The sequence below is a fragment of the Lynx rufus genome, unplaced genomic scaffold, assembly GCF_022079265.1.
Source record: "Lynx rufus isolate CCGP_SWC_20201006 ecotype Redwood Valley unplaced genomic scaffold, mLynRuf1.p SCAF_18, whole genome shotgun sequence".
NCBI classification, from domain to species: Eukaryota; Metazoa; Chordata; class Mammalia; order Carnivora; family Felidae; genus Lynx; species Lynx rufus.
Window position 1 is genome coordinate 5,931,749 of NW_025814832.1, and position 20,289 is coordinate 5,952,037.

The window sequence follows — 20,289 nt, forward strand, 5'->3', positions numbered from 1 at the left end:
CCTCATGCCCACCGTGTGCCAGGCCCAGTGCAGGCGTCAGGGAGCAGACAGGAGCAAGATGATGGCCCTGCCATCCAGAGCACCCCTCCGCTGGGAAGACAGGCCGTCAGCCAGGGGTCCCTCAGCCCGCACTCGGGCAAGCCCTCCCTGAGGGCTGAGTGCTGTAAACGCCGAGGAGGGGGTCTCGGGCAGAGGGAACGGTGGGCACTGAAGCCCCGCGGTGGGAATGGGCCGAGCCGGTGTGAGCCAGGGCGGCTGGAGAAGAGGGTGGAAAGACAGGTTGGCCCCTGAGAGATACACAGGCCAAATGCACGGCCCTCAGCACAGCGCCTCGGCACTCAGTAACGGTTAGCTCGTGTTATGGCCACAAACAGGGAAGGATGAGAGGCGGTCAGTGCCCTTGGTGACATAAGAGAAGGCACCACCCAGAACTCTATGGGGCCAGGGCCAAGCAGGTGCGTGCAGGAGGGCTTCATGCAGGAGGAGGGGCCCTGAGTGGGTTCCGGAAGAACTGACAGGGGGAGAGCGAGGGGGTATGGGGACACGGTGCAAATAGGGGTGCACCTGGTATTACCGGAGAGCGGAGGGCAGACAAGAAAACAATGCTGGCAGGGTGGGAGTGGCAGGTCAGGGGCCCGGCATCCCTCCCGAGGAAATGCGCCTAATCTGTGACAGGCTGGACAACACACGCTGCTCCTATCAAACGAGTTCATTGTCCTGTTACCCTCACAACACCCTGGAACGAAGCATTATCATCCCCACTTTACAAACCAGGAAACTGAGGCTCAGAGAGGTACGGGAATTTGCCCAAGGTCACAGAAGCAAGGAAGGGGACTCATCGGGACTGGAACTCAGGTCTGTGGTCCTTCACCCCCACACCCCTATTCCTAGAGGGAATGTCACAGGGGGGGAAAATGCAATGACAGGTGGAGGGAGGCAGGAGACAAGGACAGGCAAATAAGAGAGGTCACCCCTGAGGCAGTGGCCTCCCTTGTTGGACAAGGAGATGTGGCCATGGTCCCTCCAGAACAGCCCCCCCCCCACACCGTCCCAAGCTGCATCATCAGCCACGCTACCTGCTTCTCTTCTTTCTGTCCAAACCTCTACCTAGGCCGGCCCAAGCCACAGAAGGCAACCGTGGCCCTGGAGAAGCCAGTCGTGTGACCCTCAGTCACATGAGGCAAGGCTTAGCCTAGCATGCTAAGCCCTGGTATGGGGCTGGGACACAACACACTTGAAAACCCACAGCCACACCCACAGCAGCCTGGGGGGAGGCCACTGGCTGCACGGTCACCAGGGGGCTGCCGTCAGAAGCCATCATTAGCGCGGGCATCTTGCCGACACCACACACATCTGTGCCTGGACCGTGACAGGTCTGTTAGACTCTCGACAGTCTGTGTGACTGCAGAGGGCACCTGTCTGTATTAGCAGAGAAGCCCCCGCCCAGGCTCTGAAAAACACAATCCACCTTCACATATTACTTTTGAAGGTATGTTCGCTGTACCCTGACTAAGGCCAGGCTTTGGGGCTGGGCAGCCACGGAGACTTCTGCTCTGGGCCTGCCCCTTTCTCACGGGGGGGCCCTGTGCTCAGTTTCGTCATCTGAAATGGAGGGAAAATCAGTATGTGATTTTTAGAACCATTGTGAGGACCAAAAGAAATACCAGTGGAAAAAGTTCCCAACTCATAGTAAGTGCTCAGGAAATGTTAGGTCAAAATAGAGGAAGCAGGTCGTGGGCACATAACTACGATCTGGACATAAACGTGAAGTCTGGGACACGGCGAAAGATAGGATCCCTGAAGGCCACCCTCTGGTCCTGGACCCCAGATTTCACGCCCCCCTCCCGGCCAGATCTCTGCATTACAGGGAGGAGTCCAGGGCGAGAGGGGGGGTTCTCCTGCCGCCCAGCGTACCTTCTTTGTCAGTGCTTTGGGGAGGGTTCCGAAATGGGGCTCAGCTGCTCTGTCCACCGGGTTGTTGATGTCCGAGGGGACAGATTCTGTCCTCCGAAGCCTAGGTTCTATTTAAAAAGGAAAGGGGGAACCATTAATAGAGAACAGACCAGGCTACAGAGGAGATTCCCCCCCAAATCCGGAAAGCGGAAAAGGGCAGAACACTCACGTGGAAGGAAGGATATTCTACAGGCAGGGGCTTCTTTTGTACACTTGTTGTGACACTTCAATCTGGTAAAGAAGGCAGGGTCAGTGCACGGAGGGTCACTCGGGGCTCCCAGGGCATCCACGGGGCCCTGAGCCTTGCCGGGCAGCTCTGCGCGACACCCACTCGTGACCGCCTCGATCGCCACAAATTCCTCAGCAAACATCAACTCAAAAGTTTGGAACGTCCCACGTGGACAGTGTTAGCACGACCACGTTCCCACCGTTGTCTGCCTGATCTTCACAGCAGACAGTTTAAATCACACCCATTTAAACATTGTGGGTCCCACGTCTATCCCTCTCCTCTAAAGAAAGGGAGACCCTCCACCCACATTCAGAAAGCTGAAGACAAATCTGAACTTACAAAACAAGAGAGAATCATAAGGAGGAGAATGTCTGCATTACCCGAGGATCCCAGAGATGCAAGGAGCGGTCCCTCCTGTTGCAGCCCAGCATGGGCCTCATGGTCAGACGGCCAGCATGGGCCAGAGTGCAAAGACCTCGACCCTCAGTTTGGTCTTACCTGCCCTACCACATCTCGGGGTTCTCAACGACTCAACGGGTCAACAGTTAGGGCCCTACCAACCTCACTCTACAATCGTAGGACAGCGCGGGGCTGAGAGGGCACTCTGTGCTCTCCGCGTGAAAAGCATTACTTAAAAGGGAGCAGGAGGTCCCCAATTTAAAACCAGGAGCCACAGGAGACCTAGGCTGGGGGAAAGCTCTGGCGTCCTCTTGGTGGTCTGGGAGTCATTGGGAAAACACAATTTATCCAACTGACATGCATGAGACCCGTCGCCTCTGGTCTGGCAGGAGCCCAAATGCTTGTACTCCACACACTAGCTCGGAATCTTGGAGCAAGCCCGGTAGACAAAGAGGCCTGGAATCATCTTCCCAGTTGTAAAAATGAGGCCCAGAGAGGGCAAGCATCTTGCCCCAGGTCACAAAGCAATGGAGGGCAGTGATCTGGGAGCAAAGACTCCAGGCCCATGCTCCATAGGGTGAGGGTAGTTAGACAGTAGAGAACATTCTGCACCCCCCACACTGCTCCCTATCCTCGTCCTTCTGGCCTACCAGAAAGCACAATGGTACGAAACAAGAAAGTGAGATCTGTATACAATCTCCCTTAACTTTCTTCTGTGAACACCACTAGCCATCTCTGTTTTTTCCCGCTGCCTGTCCCCTTCTCCCCATCTTGTGTACTAAGGCTAAGGCTAAATTTTGTGTAAGGCTAAACTTCAGAACTCCTTAGAGTTTCCAGAACGGCCTTCCCTTCCTCCCCGATGTTGTGCAAGGTAAAAAGGCCTGGAATTCTTTCTTCCTGGGTCTCCCTGGTAAACTTCTGCTCATCCTTCAAAGCCCACGTCAAGTTTGCCCTTCTTCCGGGAATGTCTTGCTTGATGCGTCCTTAACCTCCCTCGAAAGGGCTGGTCGCACCATGGTGTGCCGAATGGGGTCACAAATAGACGTACGAACTCTCAAAGGAGTTCCCTGGAATCCTGACTTAACCTCAGGCCAACAATCGAGTAGTAGCACTGTTACTAGCGCGTGGGGTTTCCACCCTCTCCCCTCCCCTCACCTGCAGTGCTTGCATTTCACTCCAAACATCATGCTCTTCTGGCACACGTGGCAGACCTGCGACAGCCAAGACTTGGTGGAGAACCTACAAGCGGTGGACACCGGAAAACGTTCACGCGGCTGGGAGGCCAGAGCCCGGACAGAACAGGGCCCCGGGGAGACGGCAGACCGGGTTCCATCCCGGAGCCACCGGAACCCTCTCCCGGGGAGGGCAGGGACGCCCGGGGTCACTGCTCCCCCTGGGCATTCTGATTTCCCAGCCACAAAGTCCTCATTGCCCGACTCGTAAAGCGTGCACGCCAAGCGATTCCAGTCTTAGGAATTTATCCAACAGATACGCCCGCGGGTGTCAAGCGATGTGCAGACGAGGTTACTCCCCGCAGCGTGTCTGCAGCAGTAAAAGGCTACAAACGGGGGCGTGTGGGTGGCTCGGTTGGTTGGGTGACTGACTCTTGATTTCAGCTCAGATCGTGATCTCAAGGTTCACGGGATCGAGTCCCGCGTCGGGTTCTGCGCGGACAGCGTGGAGCCCGCTTGGGATTCTCTCTCGCGCTCCTCTCTGTCCCTCTCCCACTTGCTCTCTCTCTCAAAATAAATAATAAGCAAACTTAAAAAAAAAAAAAAAGACTATAAACAACCTATGCTGTTTAGTGTATCGGCGACTGACTGTGTACGGGCCGGTCCGATCACGCAATGGGACGCCATGAGGCCAGAAAATAAGAAAGCTCTTTTTTGTGCAAATATGGAATGATCTCCAAATTACATTATCAGGGGAAAAAGTACTACATGACCCCATTTATATGAAATTCAAATACAGGGGCGCCTGAGTGGCTCAGTCAGTTGAGTGTCCAACTTCAGCTCAGGTCATGACCTCACAGCCCGTGAGTTCGAGCCCCGCGTCGGGCTCTGTGCTGACCCGCTCAGAGCCTGGAGCCTGTTTCGGATTCTGTGTCTCCCTCTCTCTCTGACCCTCCCCCGTTCATACTGTCTCTCTCTGTCTCAAAAATAAATAAACGTTAAAAAAATTTTTTAAAAAATTCAAATACAGAAAAAGTAACTTATGATGATAAATGAACAGTCGCCTCTGGGTGGTAGTGCTATCAAGGGCCAAAGGTCAATTCTGGGGGGGCTGGAATGCTCTGAATCTTCACCTGTGTGGTACACATGGGTGTGTCCATATGTAAAAATTTGTGCACTCAGCGCTATGGAAATGATGCCCCTGTTAAAAAAAAATTTTTTTTAATATTTATTTTTGAAAGAGAGAGATACAGCATGAACAGGGGAGGGGCAGAGAGAGAGGCAGACACAGAATCCGAAGCAGGCTCCAGGCTCCGAGCCGGCAGCGCAGAGCCTGACGGGGGGCTTGAACTCACAAAACAAGATCATATACTGAACCCAAGTTGGACGTTTAACTGACTGAATCACCCAGGCGCCCCCCTTTTTTAAAAAAAATTTTAACGTTTCATTTTTGTGTGAGAGAGAGAGAAAGCATGAACAGGGGAGGGGCAGAGAGAGAGCGAGACATAGAATCTGAAGACGCCTCCATTTTTAAAAGAAAAAAAAAGCAAAGGGTAGAACAGTGTCAATAATATACGTAGTATTTGGTGAAAACAGAAAAAGGAGACCAAAAAATATACATATGTATTTGCTTATATAAAAATTATCTCCAACTGCCCAGATCTGCCTACAGGGGGACCTAGAAGGCTGGGGACAGCAGGAGAGGACTGTGTACATAGCCGCCCTTCTCTACCTCTTGAATTCTGAATGTATTTCAATCCAAAGTAAATCAAAACTTAAAAAATTTAAAACCCACAAAAGATAGACCGGAAGGATGGATGGGGGTTGAGCGGGTGGTGTCCTCCGGAGAAAGTCTAAGGCGGTCCACAGGGTGGGGAGGCCTAAGGGCGGAAAGAACTCACTTTTTTTTTTTGGAGGATTTTTCAAAGCGTGGAGTATCATAGGAGCAACAGAACAAACAGCAACAGTATTTGGGGAAGGGTTTGCAATGCATCCATAAAACATGAGCTCACTCAATTCTTACAACTACCCCTGGGGAGTTAGGCGGGTCTGAGATTCTCAGTACACAGGCAAGGGAACCAGAGAGGTCAGGGGACTTTCCCGAGGCCATACACTGGGAAGCTACGCGGCAGGGTCTGGACCCCAGGGGCCTCAACATAGAGTGTGAGGGCTCCTCTGAGAGACCACTAGGGCAGAGCAGGAGAGAAAGAGCATGGGCTTTGGGGTCAGGCTGCACTGGAGACTCCTACCACCTATGGGCTGTGGGATGCCTCAGGGCCTCTGCAAATGCGGCCAACATGCACACCTCCTCCCAGGGACCTGGGGAGATCACATATGCGAATGCATAGTGCCCAGAGGGTTACAGTCTCCACCCAGACAAGATGGGTGCTTTCAGGGACTAGAACAAAGGCACCCATGTGCTTGAAGGGCCCTTTTTTTTTTTTTTTTTTTTTTTAGTTTTTTTTAAATTTATTTTGAGAGAGACAGAATCCCAAGCGGGCTCCATCTGCACTGTCAGCATACAGCCCAACATGGGGCTTGAACTCACGAACTGTGAGACCATGGCCTGAGCTGAAATCGCGAGTCAGATGCTTAACGGACTGAGCCACCCAGGTGCCCCCCTACCCCATGAAGTGCCTTTTAGGGAGCCCTGATCCTGCCTCCCTGGGATCCACATACTCTCTCTGGGCTTTAATCTCCTCTCATGCCAAAAGCAGGGATTAGGGAGCAGCTCAGTGGTATCTGAGACGGCCTCCACCAGGGAAATCATGAAAACAGGGCAAAATGGTGGCGAGGTCCGGGCCTGAGAAGAGACAAGTGCTAGGAAGGGGTGTGGGGTCCAAAACACTTAAGATCTTCTTAGGGAGGCCTGGAACACGGGTTTAAAAAAACCCAGAAGGTGGGGCGGTGATGTCACCAGGGTGGGGCAGCCCGGCAATATGAGACAAGGGGACTGCTGCTGCCCTAGCTGGAGGGCAGCTTCTGCTGCCCCAGGTGGAAGGAAGCGGCAGCCCGGGAAACACTCAGGGGCGAGCTGACACAGCCCACATCCTCTGTGAAGGCAGGTGCACCCAAGACGGAAGAAACAGCTGATCCCGGCGTGCCCCAGATCCTGGCCGACACGGGCCCCTCTCGGGCTAAGGCCTGTGCTTGTCCACCAAGTGCTCCCCAGTGCCGGACACGTGAAACCCAGGTGCACATCACCCCACTGTATCCTCATCACAGGATGGGGAGGAAGTCTTGTTTGCGGGGGCGGGGGGAAACTGAGGCTCAGAGAGATTACTGGCGTGCAACCCACGGAGGCAGAATGGGTAGGGTTCTCGTCCTGTGCTGAGTGGCTCTCTCACATCCTGGGAGCCTTGGGTACAGATGAGGGAGGCCCTGGGACCTGCACTCGAAGGGCTTGTCCCGACTGTCAGCCAGGCCCTCTCGTCGGTGGTACTCTAGCGTCTGGGGATCAGCCCTGACCAGTCTCCGGGTGTCTGGGTGCCATCTAGGGGACACGATCCCTATCTTACTGGCAGCACGACCTCAGGCAAATTGCTCAGGCCCTCGGAGCCATAGCCGGGTCTCCACCTCTGGGCAAGAGTTCCAGGCTGGCCTCCCAGGCTGGACGGTAGCTCACACTCCCGGAGGAGATGAGAGGCCCTGCGAAGTTGCAAAGCTCTCAACAAGCGTGCCCTGCTGTGCTCACGGCAGGCTTTCGCAAGGGACGGCCAGAGCGCAGGCATCCCGAGGCACCGTTCTGCTGGTTGTCCGGGCTGCGGAGATGCCGTGCACACCTACTGTTGGTGCCACACACCAGCTCCACGAGTGTTGAGGCCAAGCCTTCCGGCCAGGCCACGTCACGGGCCCATCTCAGCCTATGCCAGCTCACACCAGCACCAGCGCGACTAGGAGTTGTGAGAAATCCAGACTGCTAAGCAGAGAACTTTAGGGATGGGGCCTGGGGTTTGGAGCTTCAAAGCTCCACGGGCTCTGATGCGTGGCCGGGTGTGGGCCCGACGAGATCCGGTGCTGGACCCGCAGGAAGCTCTCGGCTCCTCCTCCGGGAGACTGTGAGCCTGTTTCTCCTGGGACCTGTGTTCTCCCTCAGCAGGGTGAGGAAGAGACACATGGAGGGGTAGGGGAGGACCCACAAGTCCATACGACCGCTGGTGACAGGCAGGGCTTCCAGGTGGGTGCAGGGCTATGTTCACAGAGGTGATGGACAGACCAGAGGCAAAGAGTCCCCGAGAAACAGGGATCAGGACAAACCGCGCCCCCCCCCACCTGCAATGAGGAGCATGGTACATGCAGGTCTCAGCCCAGCTGTGCCCCATCCCTGTTCCAGACTGGCTGGACCTACCTGTGAGTCACCGACAGCCCGATGTCCCTTCGTACCATCTGTGGGGATCCGTACGGGAGATCTGCAGGGAAAGAGGCCAGGTCGAGCAGGCTGAGGAAACTTGTGCCTAGGACCTTCTAGATCAGAGACCACAGGCCGGGTGGGTGCGGGGACTCACTGAATAGTAGGTAAATGTTTCCCTGAACGTTCAAAACAAGGACAGGCCAGGTAGACTAGGGCAGCGTGGTGACCCTCATGCCCGGCCTTCTTCTCCTACGAACGTTGCTGCCTGGCCCCCACAGATGGTTCAGAAACCACCGCCGTGTGGCTTCTGGCTGAAGTGGAAGGCAGGCTTGAAGGGAGGGCTGCAGGCAGAGCAAAGCTGAGGACAGAAGTCTCCGCCTACACCCCATCCCACAAGAATCCACAGGTCACTGGCTTGCAAGGGCTTGGTCACTTCCTATTTAGTGGGTAGGAGCTGTGCGGCCCTTGGCAGAGGATTTGAGACTGGTTAGCTATACAGCACATCTGGTACCCTTCCAGCCAGAAGCACCTGGAGACTTCCGCTCTGAGGACCACCAGTGCCTGATCTTGGCGGGTAGAGCAAGGACGACGTGGAGTTTTACCATGCTCCCAGGTGGCCCAGCCCCACCAGCCGCTGGGGAAGTCTCAGGCAACGAGCCCTGAGATGAGCATTCTGTCTGCCTTCCCACGGGGCACCCTGGGCTCTCCCTGTCCTAATCCTGGGCTTCCCCATCAGAATAGCATCCTCCCAGTGTTTACAGCATTACAGGTTGGGCATCAAGGAGCAGCAGGAAGCAACCACTCCATCCACAGGCAGCCCATGTGTCCCACTGCCCTTCTGCCCCTCCTCCACCAGTGCACCCCCTCTCCTCCCCTCCCCCACCCCTTCCCGCTTCTGCCCCCCTCCACCTGTGCATCCCCTCCCCCTCCTGTGCACCCCCTCCCCTCCCCCACCCCCTCCTGCTTCTGTCCCCTCTCCACCTGTGCACCCCCCTCCTGCCCCTCCTCCACCTGTGTACCCCTTCCCCTCCCCCCTCCCGCTTCTGCCCCTCCTAAGCGCTGCCTATCTCCGCCTGGGGGTGGTTCTCAGAGACCATGGATGGGCTTCAGGGGTTCTGGGAATCCTCTGGACTGGTAAGCAGAACTTTGTGGGCTTTTCCCTGGAAAGAAGGTCTAAACTTTTATCCAGTTATCAACAGGAACCATACCCCAGAAAGGTCAGGAACATGGCGCTTGAGGGATCTCTAGCTGTCTCCTGTCCTTAGAGTCAGCAACATCCCTGCACCCCCTGTCCCCATGTGCTGGCCCGGCACACAACTCCTCCTCCCACACCACAAGGGGAGTTTGATCAGGACCAAAAAGCCCTTTCCTGCTCCCTGATGATTCAGGAACCCACCATCACACCCCTCAGGGCTCTCTCTGGCACACCTGCCCTGGGGCTGACTTGTCCCAACTCCCTTCTGGGATCCCCTTCACTGTGAGCAGCCAAGGCCATCAAAGCATATGGGTCTAACAGGGGTTAGGCCGCCAACCTAAGAGAAACAGACTATGGAAAAATGAGATTTCAACCATGTATCTCTGAACACAACCCATGACCGACTTGTAATGAGCTGCGGTCAGAGGATAGGAGGGAGGGGAGACAGCACACGAGCTAGGCATTGACCGCCCCTGATCCAGACAAAATACTCACCCTGAAGACCCTGCTCTGCCTCTGGCAAGCTGGGCAGGCAGTCTCCCTGCCGTGGTCCCTGCACTACAACAGCAGCCAGGAGGATGACAGGAGCAGGCTGCCCCAGGGATTCAGGGGCTGGATTTTCCTCCAAGGTTCCGGGAGGGGCCCTGAAGTCTGCACCCGTGCCCTGGGGAAGGGGCCTCACTCCTTGCTCACCCCATGCCTCCCTGGTGGTCCCGCGGCCAGCTTCATCTTGGTGTAGCTGTGGCCTGCTACCCCTGCCTGATCACTAAGGCCCTGCTGACAGCTTCATCACTCTGCTTCGCCAGCTCAGGACGAAAGTAAGCTGCTATTTTGCTCAGGCAAGACCCAGACGTCTCTGCATTTCCACTGTGCCAATTAAAAGGCTCCGGAGGCATGGCTGGTGCCCTCTGCTCTGACTCAGGAGAGAAGCCCTACAGCACAGCCATGTGCAAGGACCTGCTCCCACCCTGCAGGTGGAGGGGCAGGAAAAGCCATCTGGGGCTGCCCGGGCTTCTTCCTCCCCTCCCAAAGGGGCATTTCTATCCGCACCCCCCAATCTCTCGGGGCTGCATTCAGAGCCAAGCCACATTATTGCCCCTGGAGTTATTCCTCTCCCAAAGTGGGGGGGTCCCCTGACATCAGCTGGGTTCTGAGGACGGCTAACATCCACTTGTTACCAGACAGATTGCATGTCTCTCTGGGCTACCAAAGCGGCTCAGCAGACAAGGCTCCCTGCCAGAGGTCACCTGTGGGGATGGCAGGGTGCAGATGGGGCCTGAGGAGGAACTGCCCACAGCCCATGGCAACGTCAAGGTCCCTGCTTCGCAGAGAGCAGCTCCTGGCTGGGCTGAGACCACCTCGTGACATCCTAAGGCCACCTGTCCTAGAGCTATTTCCTGGGGTGGTTCCCAGCACCTCTGCTTCTGGGTGGTGGAAAGGCTGACTGGACTGAGAGAGGGTCAAAGAAATCCACCCCTGACGGGGACAGCAGCACAAACACGACTCCCGGGTGGCAGAGGGGACGAAAATGAATCGCTCTTACCAAACCTGCAGGAGACAAAAAAGAGAAAAAGTGGGATGATGTCACCGTGCTGGCTCAGTGTGTTTCCCAGAACATCACTCACTGGGAGAGAGCGGGCAACGTCCTCAGGTAAGGACATTGAGCCCCTGGGGCATGGGGCCAGACTATGGGCACGGTTCCTCGATGGGAAGGGCTAGAAGTGCCCTCCCTGGGCCCCCCTGTGGGCACAGAAGTTACTCCTGCGCTCCCACGCTGCACGCTCTTGTCTATCAGCTTATCTACGCCTCGCCAGCCACGCAACACCGTATGGTATGCTCTGTTTCACAACTGAGGAAACAGGCTCACGGTCTCTGAGATCACCTCCCGCAAGAGGGGACACCTCGGGTGTCCAGAGCCCCGCAGGGAGGGGTGCTCAGGGTCAAGGCAGGAGAAGGGGAAGTGGCTGGAGTAGGAGGGCGAGGAGAACAGAAAGGGGTCCCCAAGGAGGGCCAGGTGGAACGTGTCCTGAGCAAGCTCGTCCCAGGGGCTGCCGCTGGCCCGGCGACAAAGAAAGCTGGGGAAGACGCAGGCCACCACAGTGCTAGTTCTAGTGGCTCTGTGTGGACTCGACTCAGAATCCCAGGGTGACGCCCAGCTCACCAGCTATGGGATGTGAGTGGCGCCATCTGCCTGAGGCTCTGTTCTGTGCCCAGACCCCTCCGGATGCTCCTCTCAGGGGAAAATGAGACACAGGTGCACTGGGTTTACCCACCGAGATGCCCTCTGATGACCCACTTCCATGTGTCCACATGGTAATCATACTGGGCTCTTTGGGAGAAGAGGATCCAGAAGGGGCGGAAGGCTGCAGTCCCTTCTGGGGAGGGGGCAGGGGACCAGGCCCCAGCAGGATGGGCTGACCGGGGGTGTCTGGGTGGGTCACAGCATGCATTCTTCTCCTTGGGTGACATACTCAAAGCCATCAGAGATGTCCAGGGCCCATCCCATACGGGACCCAAGACAGCCTTCGCTGGACAGGGGGAGTCAGCCCACCCAAGACCAGAAAAGGAGAGCACATGTCAGGAAAAAGAGCCTGGACTCAGAGGTACAGGAAGGTAGGAGGCACCCAGAGAAAGCTCCCTCCTTCCCCTCTGCCCCGCCCACAAGGGTACACTGACAAGGGCAATTTTTGTAATAGCCAAACTGACAATGACCTGAAGGTCGTCCTTCAGGAGGGGAGGAGTTAAACTATACAATGAAATGATACGAAAAAGTTAAAAAGATGAGGTAGCTTGAATAATTATAGGTATACACAAAAGCGATAACCTGGTTAGCTCTGAAAGGGGAATGGGGGTGGCCAAGGAAAAATGGTGGGGGTAACTTCACAGTGTCTACCCTACAGTGACAAACAACATGTGCTACAAAGCGTCTGCATCTTGGACCATGTGACACTTAGTACCTATTTAAGTATATAAATTAAGAAAATTTTTTACAGAAAGAGTAAAGTGCTTTAAGATGTGGGGACATGACATTCTCAGAGATAAGAAGTTAAAAAAAAACTAGGTTATAGAACAGAGCCCATAGTATTTGATAATCATCAGAGATTTCAGCCAGATATTCTAGTTCTCTCCATCTGGGCACATGGGAGAATTGACATTGCTTGGTTGCTTTGTTTGAGTAGGGTCACAAATGGTGAGTGGAACTTGTAGGAAAAGAGCATTTAACTGTTAGTGTTTAACATGTAAAATTCTTTCTTCCTCTGCCCTAGTGGAATGTTCCAGACAATGATCCAGAAAGTGGCTGTTCTGTCAGCCTGGGATCTAGAATGAGGCCAACCCATGATGGACAGGCAGCATAAGCAAGAAAGAAATCTTTGTTGTTTTAAGATGTACAGAGCTAGGAGCTATTTGTTACTGCAGCATAACCCGGTCTATCCTGACTGATACATGGCACCGTGTGTGTGTGTGTGTGTGTGTGTGTGTGTGTGTGTCTGTGTGTGTGTGTGTGCGCGCGCGTGTGTGCGTCCGTCCATATCCAGAAGGAACCTAGCAGGATTCAGTCCCCACTGTTAACGTAGCCCGGAGAGTGGACTTTGCACGCTTCCATGTTGATTTTATTTGTCCTTTTAAAATAAAGCCTGTGTTACCTTTGTAACAAGAAAGCCGTAGGCAGAACTGGCAAACTGAGCCCCAGCCTGGCAGGAACACTCACCTCATTGGGGAGACCTCGTCAATGCGGTTCCCCAGCTGAGACTCATGGGACTTGCTCCGGGTGAGCGTGGGGAAGCTGGGCAGCAGCTGAAAGACCTTGCGGCTGGGCGGGGGCGGCGTCCGCGGTGGCTTCAGCTTGGTGTGCCTTCGCAGCTGGGGCGTGGTCGGCGGGGTGATGAAGCTGTGCAGGGCGCGGGGGGTCAGCCGGCCGCTGGCGTGCAGGGGGATACAGGTGTCCGCGAGGCCCTCGCAGGGGCCTGGGGTCGGGGAGTCCGAGGTGGGCAGAGCCGACACGGAGACGGAGCGTGGGCCCTGGGCACCGCTGCCCATTCTGCCCAGCTGGGTGCTCCCTGGGGGCCAGGGCGGGCCAGCTGGCGGGAGGGTGTCCGCGGAAGGCCCCGAGCCACTTTCCCGCCGGGCGTCCAATGAACTCCAGCCTGAGTCATCTTTGTGCTCCCCTCCTGTGGGCCAAGAAGTCGAGTCACAGATGACTGGAGCTAGAGAGATTTACAGGTGAGGTGGCCGGGGCCCAGAGAGGGTAACACCTTGTCCAATGCTGCACAGTTCCTTACCAGAAGGCTTCAGCTACCAGCCTTCGTAAAGGCCTTCTCATGCACACGTGTCATTGCCCGTGTTATCTGTGACTCAAGGGCACCAGCACAGATGTCACTGTCCCCATTTTATAGAGGGGAAATGAGGCCCAGAGAGAGAATGGCTTGTCCAGGGTTCTTGCTGGCAAGTCTGTGGGGAGTAAGCCAGGACACCCAACCCAAAAATGGGTGACCTTAGAGAGGGAAGTGGTAACTGATCTTTAAGAGTCAGGAAGGGGAAGCTGGGATGTGGGAAAGGGATAACTCCACGTCAAGTAAATTCAGGGGCGCCTGGGTGGCTTAGTTGATTAAGCATCCGATTTCGGCTCAGCTCATGATGTCACAGTCCGTGGGTTCGAGCCCTGTGTCAGGCTCTGTGCTGACAGCTCAGAACCCGGAGTCTGGTTCAGATTCTGTGTCCCCCTCTCTCTCTGCCCCTCCATAGCTCACACTCTGTCTCTCTCTCAAAAATAAAATATTAAACATTAAAAATTTTTTTTAAAGAAAAAAAAATTCAAACATCAGGAAAGGGGTGTCCCAACCTTCAATAGTAATCTTCCCTGGGAATTTGCTGGGAAAGAGATCCAATGAGGAAAGGGTCAATAGCCACTTCTTTCTGAGAGGCTGTCCTTTTGGCCGCCCACACAGTTGGCCCCGGAGACCTTGGGGCTCTGTGCAGTTCCAGCTCAATGGCACAGTCTGTCTGTTCGTTCAAGCACATGCTGGACGTCAAGGCATGAAAAAGACATTCACTGTGCTTGAAGGGTCCAAAGAGGGGACAGCAGTGTGCTGAGACAGAGCTGTCTGGGCACTGAGGGAATATGAACAGCCTCTAAACAGCCCGGAGGGCTTCCCAGAGGAGGAGGAGCCTGGGCTGAGCCAGCTAGAGAAGAAGGTGAAGCAGGTGTACTGGGCAGAGGGAACAGCACGTGCAAAGGCAGGGAACACACGGCACCTTCTGGGAACTACAGAGTTCCCTGTGCCTTGAGAGGTCAGAACAAGCCAGGGAGAAGCAAGAGATGAGGTCGGAGGGTCAGTCCCCCCCGGGGCCAGCTCAGGAGGGGTCTCGGAGGGCTTGCTAAGGACACTAGGTTTGTGCTTACAGGGGATGAGGAGACTCCAGAGGGTTGGGGGCAGAGAGAAAGGAGCCCATAACCAGACACCCTGCTGCGGGGAAGGAAAAGACACCTGCCTCCAGTGAGTGGAAAGTACAGGAAGGCAGATTTTGACTCCAGACAAAATGAACTTCCACACTGGAGTTATTCTACTTTGTGCTTTGTACCCTGACTCAGGCAGGGCCACGTGAGGCCACGGAGATTCAGAGAGGCCACACGCACTGCCGAGGTCAGGCAGCCCTCGATCCCAACCGCAGCACTAGGCCTCCTCCCACGAGGCCATCCATTCTGAATAACCTACAAATCCGGCCCAGCCTTGCGAGGTAAAGAGCTCTCGGTCATCAGAGGTGGCCAAGCCCACGCGGCCATTTATCTGGCACAGTGGAGGGAAGCGACCTTCGAGACTCCCAGGGTTTCTTGTACATTCCCTCCGTCTTCAAGGACCCTTCCTCCTACCTTACTACATGGTGACTTTCTCTTCATGAATCAACTCGGCAGAGTGAGATACTCGGCCTGTGTGTGTGCTCCTTGTGTTTGCTCCCAGAGAACCGTAGCCATGACTTACACTGTAACTTACACAGTGGCCTACGGGAGGCGCTGGCATGCCTGTCACTGAAGGGATGAAAAAATGGCCAAGTCCGCCACCCAAGGAAACAAGCCCCAAATTCTTCAGTTTGCCATTTTTTAAATAATTTTTTTTTAACTTTTTAACTTATTTTTTGAGAGACAGCGGGAGTGGGGTAGGGGCAGAGAGAGGGAGACAGAGGATCCGAAGTGGGCCCTGCACAGACAGGCTGAGAACAGCAAGCCTGATGCGGGGCTGGAACTCACAGAGCGCAAGATCATGATGTTCTGATGTAGAACTGACTGAGCCACCCAGGCACCACCGCCCTTTTTCTTTTTTTTAATGTGAGAGAGAGAGGGGGTGGGGGGAGAGGAACAGAGGAAAAGAAAGAGAGAATCTTAAGCAGGCTGCATGCTCGGCGTGGAGCCCGACATGGGGCTTGATCCCATGACCCTGGGATCATGACCTGAGCCGCAAGTAAGAGTTGGATGCTCAACTGACTAAGCCATCCAGGTGGTCCTAATTTACCCATTTTTAATCACCGCTGCTTTGAGCCAGCTCAGGGATGGCAAATGGGTCTTGACATGCATGCCAACGCCAGTTAACCAGCAGTGGCTCTTGAGAAGGACTCCGGAGTCACTCAGCAGGAAGAACCTGGGTGTGATTAGCAATGTGAGCTACAGACGAAGGATAGGAAGTATCAGCAGGAATGATCTCCCCTGTTCATCAGCCTCTGGCACAGAGAACCATCCTTCACTCACCTTTCTTAAGACCAGTGGCCACAAGGCAAGTGGCTTCAACATTTTCTAGGACTCCTCAAGCCTCATACTGAAAAGAACACTAATATATGCCAGGCTCTGGTCTAAGCACTCGATCTTAACTCAGTTCCTCCTCACAACGCTATGAGAGAATGTTGTTATTACCTCCATTGTACAGATGAGGAAACTGAGGCACGGTGGGGTTAAGAAACAGACCAAGGTCCCACGGATTCTAAGAGTGCTGAGCCCAGGCAGGCAGAATCCACAGTCCACCTTTATGGCAGCTAGACTGCTCTAGGTGCAATCAAGACTGATCGCATGATCTGAGACACTGGGCAATCGTGGTATCCACCTCGGCCCCAGAAGATTCCCTGGAGGTTTGGCCACCACTGGGCAGACCCACTGGGGTGAGGTGTGGCCAGGACCCTCTTGGGGACGTAGGGGTACCACAGCTGAAACCAGACGAGAAGGACACAGAAAAGACCCCCTCCTCCCCATAGGCCTCCTCCGGGGCATGGTAGAAAAAGCACCCTCTGAGGAAGAAACCCGAGTTCGAAGCCCAGCCCTGCCGTGTGCCAGCTGTGGGACCCTGGACAATCCACCCAATGCTTCCGATGGTCTAGCTACAACAGGCACTTACCACCACCGCTGAGAAGGGTGTCGCCACATACACGTCAAGCGCCTGACTTAATAAATTTAGTGCCTGATGAGTCAGTGATCTCCCTATCTTGGCACCTAGGACGGGCAGACAGGAACCTTCCTAATACAAATGGGTCACCATCCCTCAATGGCTGGTGCCTCCACAGTTCTTTACCATTTGGGCACAGGGAGGGAAGGCTGACGAGTCACCCCACGGTCCCAGCTTGGGTACCAAGTTGTTCTACATTTCCGCAACGCGGAAACAACCCTGCTGCCAACAAAGACTGAGGCTGGAATTCTGGCTCTGCCACTGACTGCTGTGTGTCCGTGGCTAAGCCTTTGCCTTCTCTGGGCTCAGTCCCCTCTGTGAGTGGGGACGTGAACGCAGGCTACGTCTCTCTCACGTTTATTCTTTGGCACGTGCTGGGAGGCCTGGTACGTGGAGGTCTTCTGAACCGAGTGAAGCTCTCCACGCTAGGCTCTGTGTCAGAGGAGGACTCGGTATAATGGGGCCGAGACAGAAATCAAGCCCAATCCCCTCTGGGAGGAAAAAAAAAAAATCGAGAATATAAACTTCAGTACCTTCCTTGAGCCTCAGGGAGCCAGAAATAAGACAGGTGGCTCCGACAATTAAAAACGGGGCTAATTCCATTCATTAGGCTCACTTTAAAGCCTTACTGGTGTGGTACTGAGCATGTTAAGTCACAGTGTTTGAAGTTGTTTCCAAGGCAAGATTTAGAAAGCCTGCAAATAACTCTCAAGGAACTCATCGTAATACCAGGATTACCCACTTTGCCTGGAGTGGCCACGTCCACACTCACAGCTGAAACACCATAGTTTCTCTCATCTGAGCACACAGCCCCGCAGCCAATGGGGGCAGGAGAAGGCAGGGGGCAGGCTGGGGGTGAGCTCGGGGTGCCGAGAGGGCTGGAATGCAGGGAGCCACTGGGGGTTCCGAGCCCAACAGACGTGCTCAGAAGAGGGAAAATCGCACAGGGCTCACCCAGTGGACCAGTGTGGGGTCTCTAACGATGTGCAAAAGCTTCCCTGGGTTCATACTAGGCTGAGCAGTAGGGATGCAAACCCTCTATCTCAGGTCAGGCCAAGCACGCACTCTCTGGCTTTTCCAAGTTGCCTCAGAAACCCTGGGCCACGCTTGCCCCACCCCCATCACTGGCCTCAGCAAAGGCAGGGGCCCCAGGGAACCAGGACAGGCCTGGGGAGGGAAGGCTGGCGTTCAAGCCCAGGCAGAGGGACAGGGAGCCGACGGGGCTGGCCTTAGCACCGGGGAGGCCGGTCCTACCTACCCAGACCTGTCACTTTCCGCAGGCAGGCGAGGGCGTACTGCAGGCGGCCACACTCCTCGGCGTTGGCCCCGTAGCGCCGCAGCGTCTCCTTCACCTTGACCTCATTCATGTCCAGCAGGGCATCCAGTGTGAGCTCGCTGAGGATCTCCTGAGAAAGCACAGAAAAGACCGGCAGAGAGCCGGTGAGCAGTCAGGCCAGCCCTGGAGCCCTCTTCATCCTCCCCGTGGCCAGGGCTGGGCTCCCCTGCTGAGTGGCAGGGGCCAGGTGCTGGCGGGTCCGCCTCCCAGAAGCCTCCACTTGTCAGAGGACACGGGCAGCCAGCTCTCACCCCCACCCCCAGGGCTACCAGAGACAGCAGCTGAGGTAGACCAAAAGCTTCAGGGCCAGGGTGGGGGAAGGAAGAAAAAACCCCAGAAAAGTTACGATGAGGGCATGGTGCCCGCCTGTTTCTTTTTATTTCTCTGCACAGAAGAATGATGAATCATGACAACTTTTTAGAATGATAAGAACTTCAGATAAAGAAGGCCCTTTACAATTCTGCTAATCTGAATTAGACAAGACAGATTTCAAGTGAAATTGGCTTAACAAAGAGAAGGATGAAAAAGAATTAACCCTCACCAAGCACTGTGTAGGCACTTACTATCCTTGCCTTATTTCTCAGTCAAAACCTTTCAAGGGTTCAAGGTGGTAGAGAGGAAGGGACAGGCCCAAGTGTGAAAAGGGCTCCACGCAGACTTTGACGATGGACGGCCAGGTGACAAGGGACGCAGGGGGCCTCTGGGACAGAGAGTAGCCCCTGGCCGACCAGCAAGGCAAAGGGAGCCTCAGACCTATAGCTGTAAGGAACTGGCTTCTGCCAGTAACCTGAATGCACGTGGACGTGGCTTCTTACTGAAGCTTCCAGGTAAGAGGCCAGCCTTGCTAACACCTTGACTTTCTCGGCCCGGTGACCCCGCGCAGGGAAGCTGGCTGAGCCCACCTGAACACAGCCATCCAGTCTTCCTCCTACACAACTGTGAGCTAATAAATTGGGGATGCTTGTGGTTATTTGCTCTGCGGCAACAGAAAACTAATACAGAGAGTGAATATTTGAATCAAGGCCTGACTTCAAAGCTTGTGCTCTTTCTCCTCATCAAGGAGGAGGGAACCCCCTCCGGCATTGATTGCTTTGAGCCAGATGTGATACCAAGCCTGGAGCAGACACACAGAAGGATGGGACAGATCTCTGGCCTCAAATGGCTCGCAGGTGACCGACATAAAAACAAGTCACTACAATGGCCTAGCATAGAGAAAGCTCAAAGAGCTACCGAACGGGGTGGGGGGAAGGGAGCTCGGCGCTCTTCCCCTTTCCCTTCCCCTTCTTCTTCTTTGGCCCCTTTCTACAGTTTCCAGATTTTCTATGTATCAGGGAAGGCCAGACATCCCACATCAAATGATTCATATAAAACCCGCAGCTCTTGAGAACCTAAGATGATTATCACTGATTTTGGCAAGCTGTGTAATTTTCTTTTAAAAGAGTGATGGTTATTGGGGCACCTGGGTGGCTCAATCGGTTAAAGTGTCCAACTCTTGATTTCGGCTCAGGTCTCATGGCTCATGAACTGTGAGATCAAACCCCGGGTCAGGCTCTGCGCTGACAGCACAGAGCCTGCTTGGGATTCTCGCTCTCTCTAAATAAATAAACAAACTTAAATAAACTTAAATAAGTAAATAAATAAATAAAACAGTAAGGTTATTGTCAATTCATGCTGCTGTAAATCTTAGACTTAGGTGTCAAAACTGAATCTGATGGGGGCGCCTGGGTGGCTAAGTCGGGTGAGTGACGGACTTCGGCTCAGGTCATGATCTCACGGTTTGTGAGTTCGAGCCCCGTGTCGGGCTCTGTGCTGACAGCTCAGAGCCTGGAGCCTGCTTCTGATTCTGTCTCCCTCTCTCTCTGCCCCTCCCCCACTCATACTCTGTCTCTCTGTGTCTCAGAAACAAATAAATATTAACAATTTTTTTTTTTAAAAAACTGACTCTGATGAAGGTACAGTCTGTGAGTCATTACAGCAATGGTTTGGGGGCTTTGTAATGCTGGTGGTGGGGGCCACAGCTGAGGCCTGGGGTCTGGCCATATCCTCCCCATCCCCACCTTTATGTCTTGTCTGCATATTCTTCAATCTCCATGGTTGTGGACAAGACTCTGACGGCTGTTTAGAATGATTCACATCAAAATTTAGAAAAACAGACATACACGAAAAAGCACCAAACTGCTCGCCATCGGCTGGGCAAACCCTTGCTTGTCAGAAATCCTTCCAGATGATA

General features: G+C 54.5%; 1 protein-coding gene across 5 annotated transcripts in view; it reads right to left on the reverse strand.

Annotated features, from left to right (window-relative positions):
• The window catches only part of KSR1 (kinase suppressor of ras 1), a 162,906-nt gene that overhangs the window by 30,403 nt on the left and 112,214 nt on the right, over positions 1-20,289 (reverse strand). For all 5 annotated transcript variants that reach the window (XM_047080754.1, XM_047080750.1, XM_047080752.1 and 2 more), the window contains 7 exons: positions 17,982-18,129; positions 13,009-13,468; positions 10,843-10,847; positions 8,102-8,162; positions 3,737-3,820; positions 2,123-2,184; positions 1,915-2,021 (listed from right to left, as the gene is read on the reverse strand). In XM_047080754.1, the coding sequence (XP_046936710.1) occupies positions 1,915-2,021; positions 2,123-2,184; positions 3,737-3,820; positions 8,102-8,162; positions 10,843-10,847; positions 13,009-13,468; positions 17,982-18,129 (927 nt within the window). The remainder of the gene's footprint in view (positions 1-1,914; positions 2,022-2,122; positions 2,185-3,736; positions 3,821-8,101; positions 8,163-10,842; positions 10,848-13,008; positions 13,469-17,981; positions 18,130-20,289) is intronic.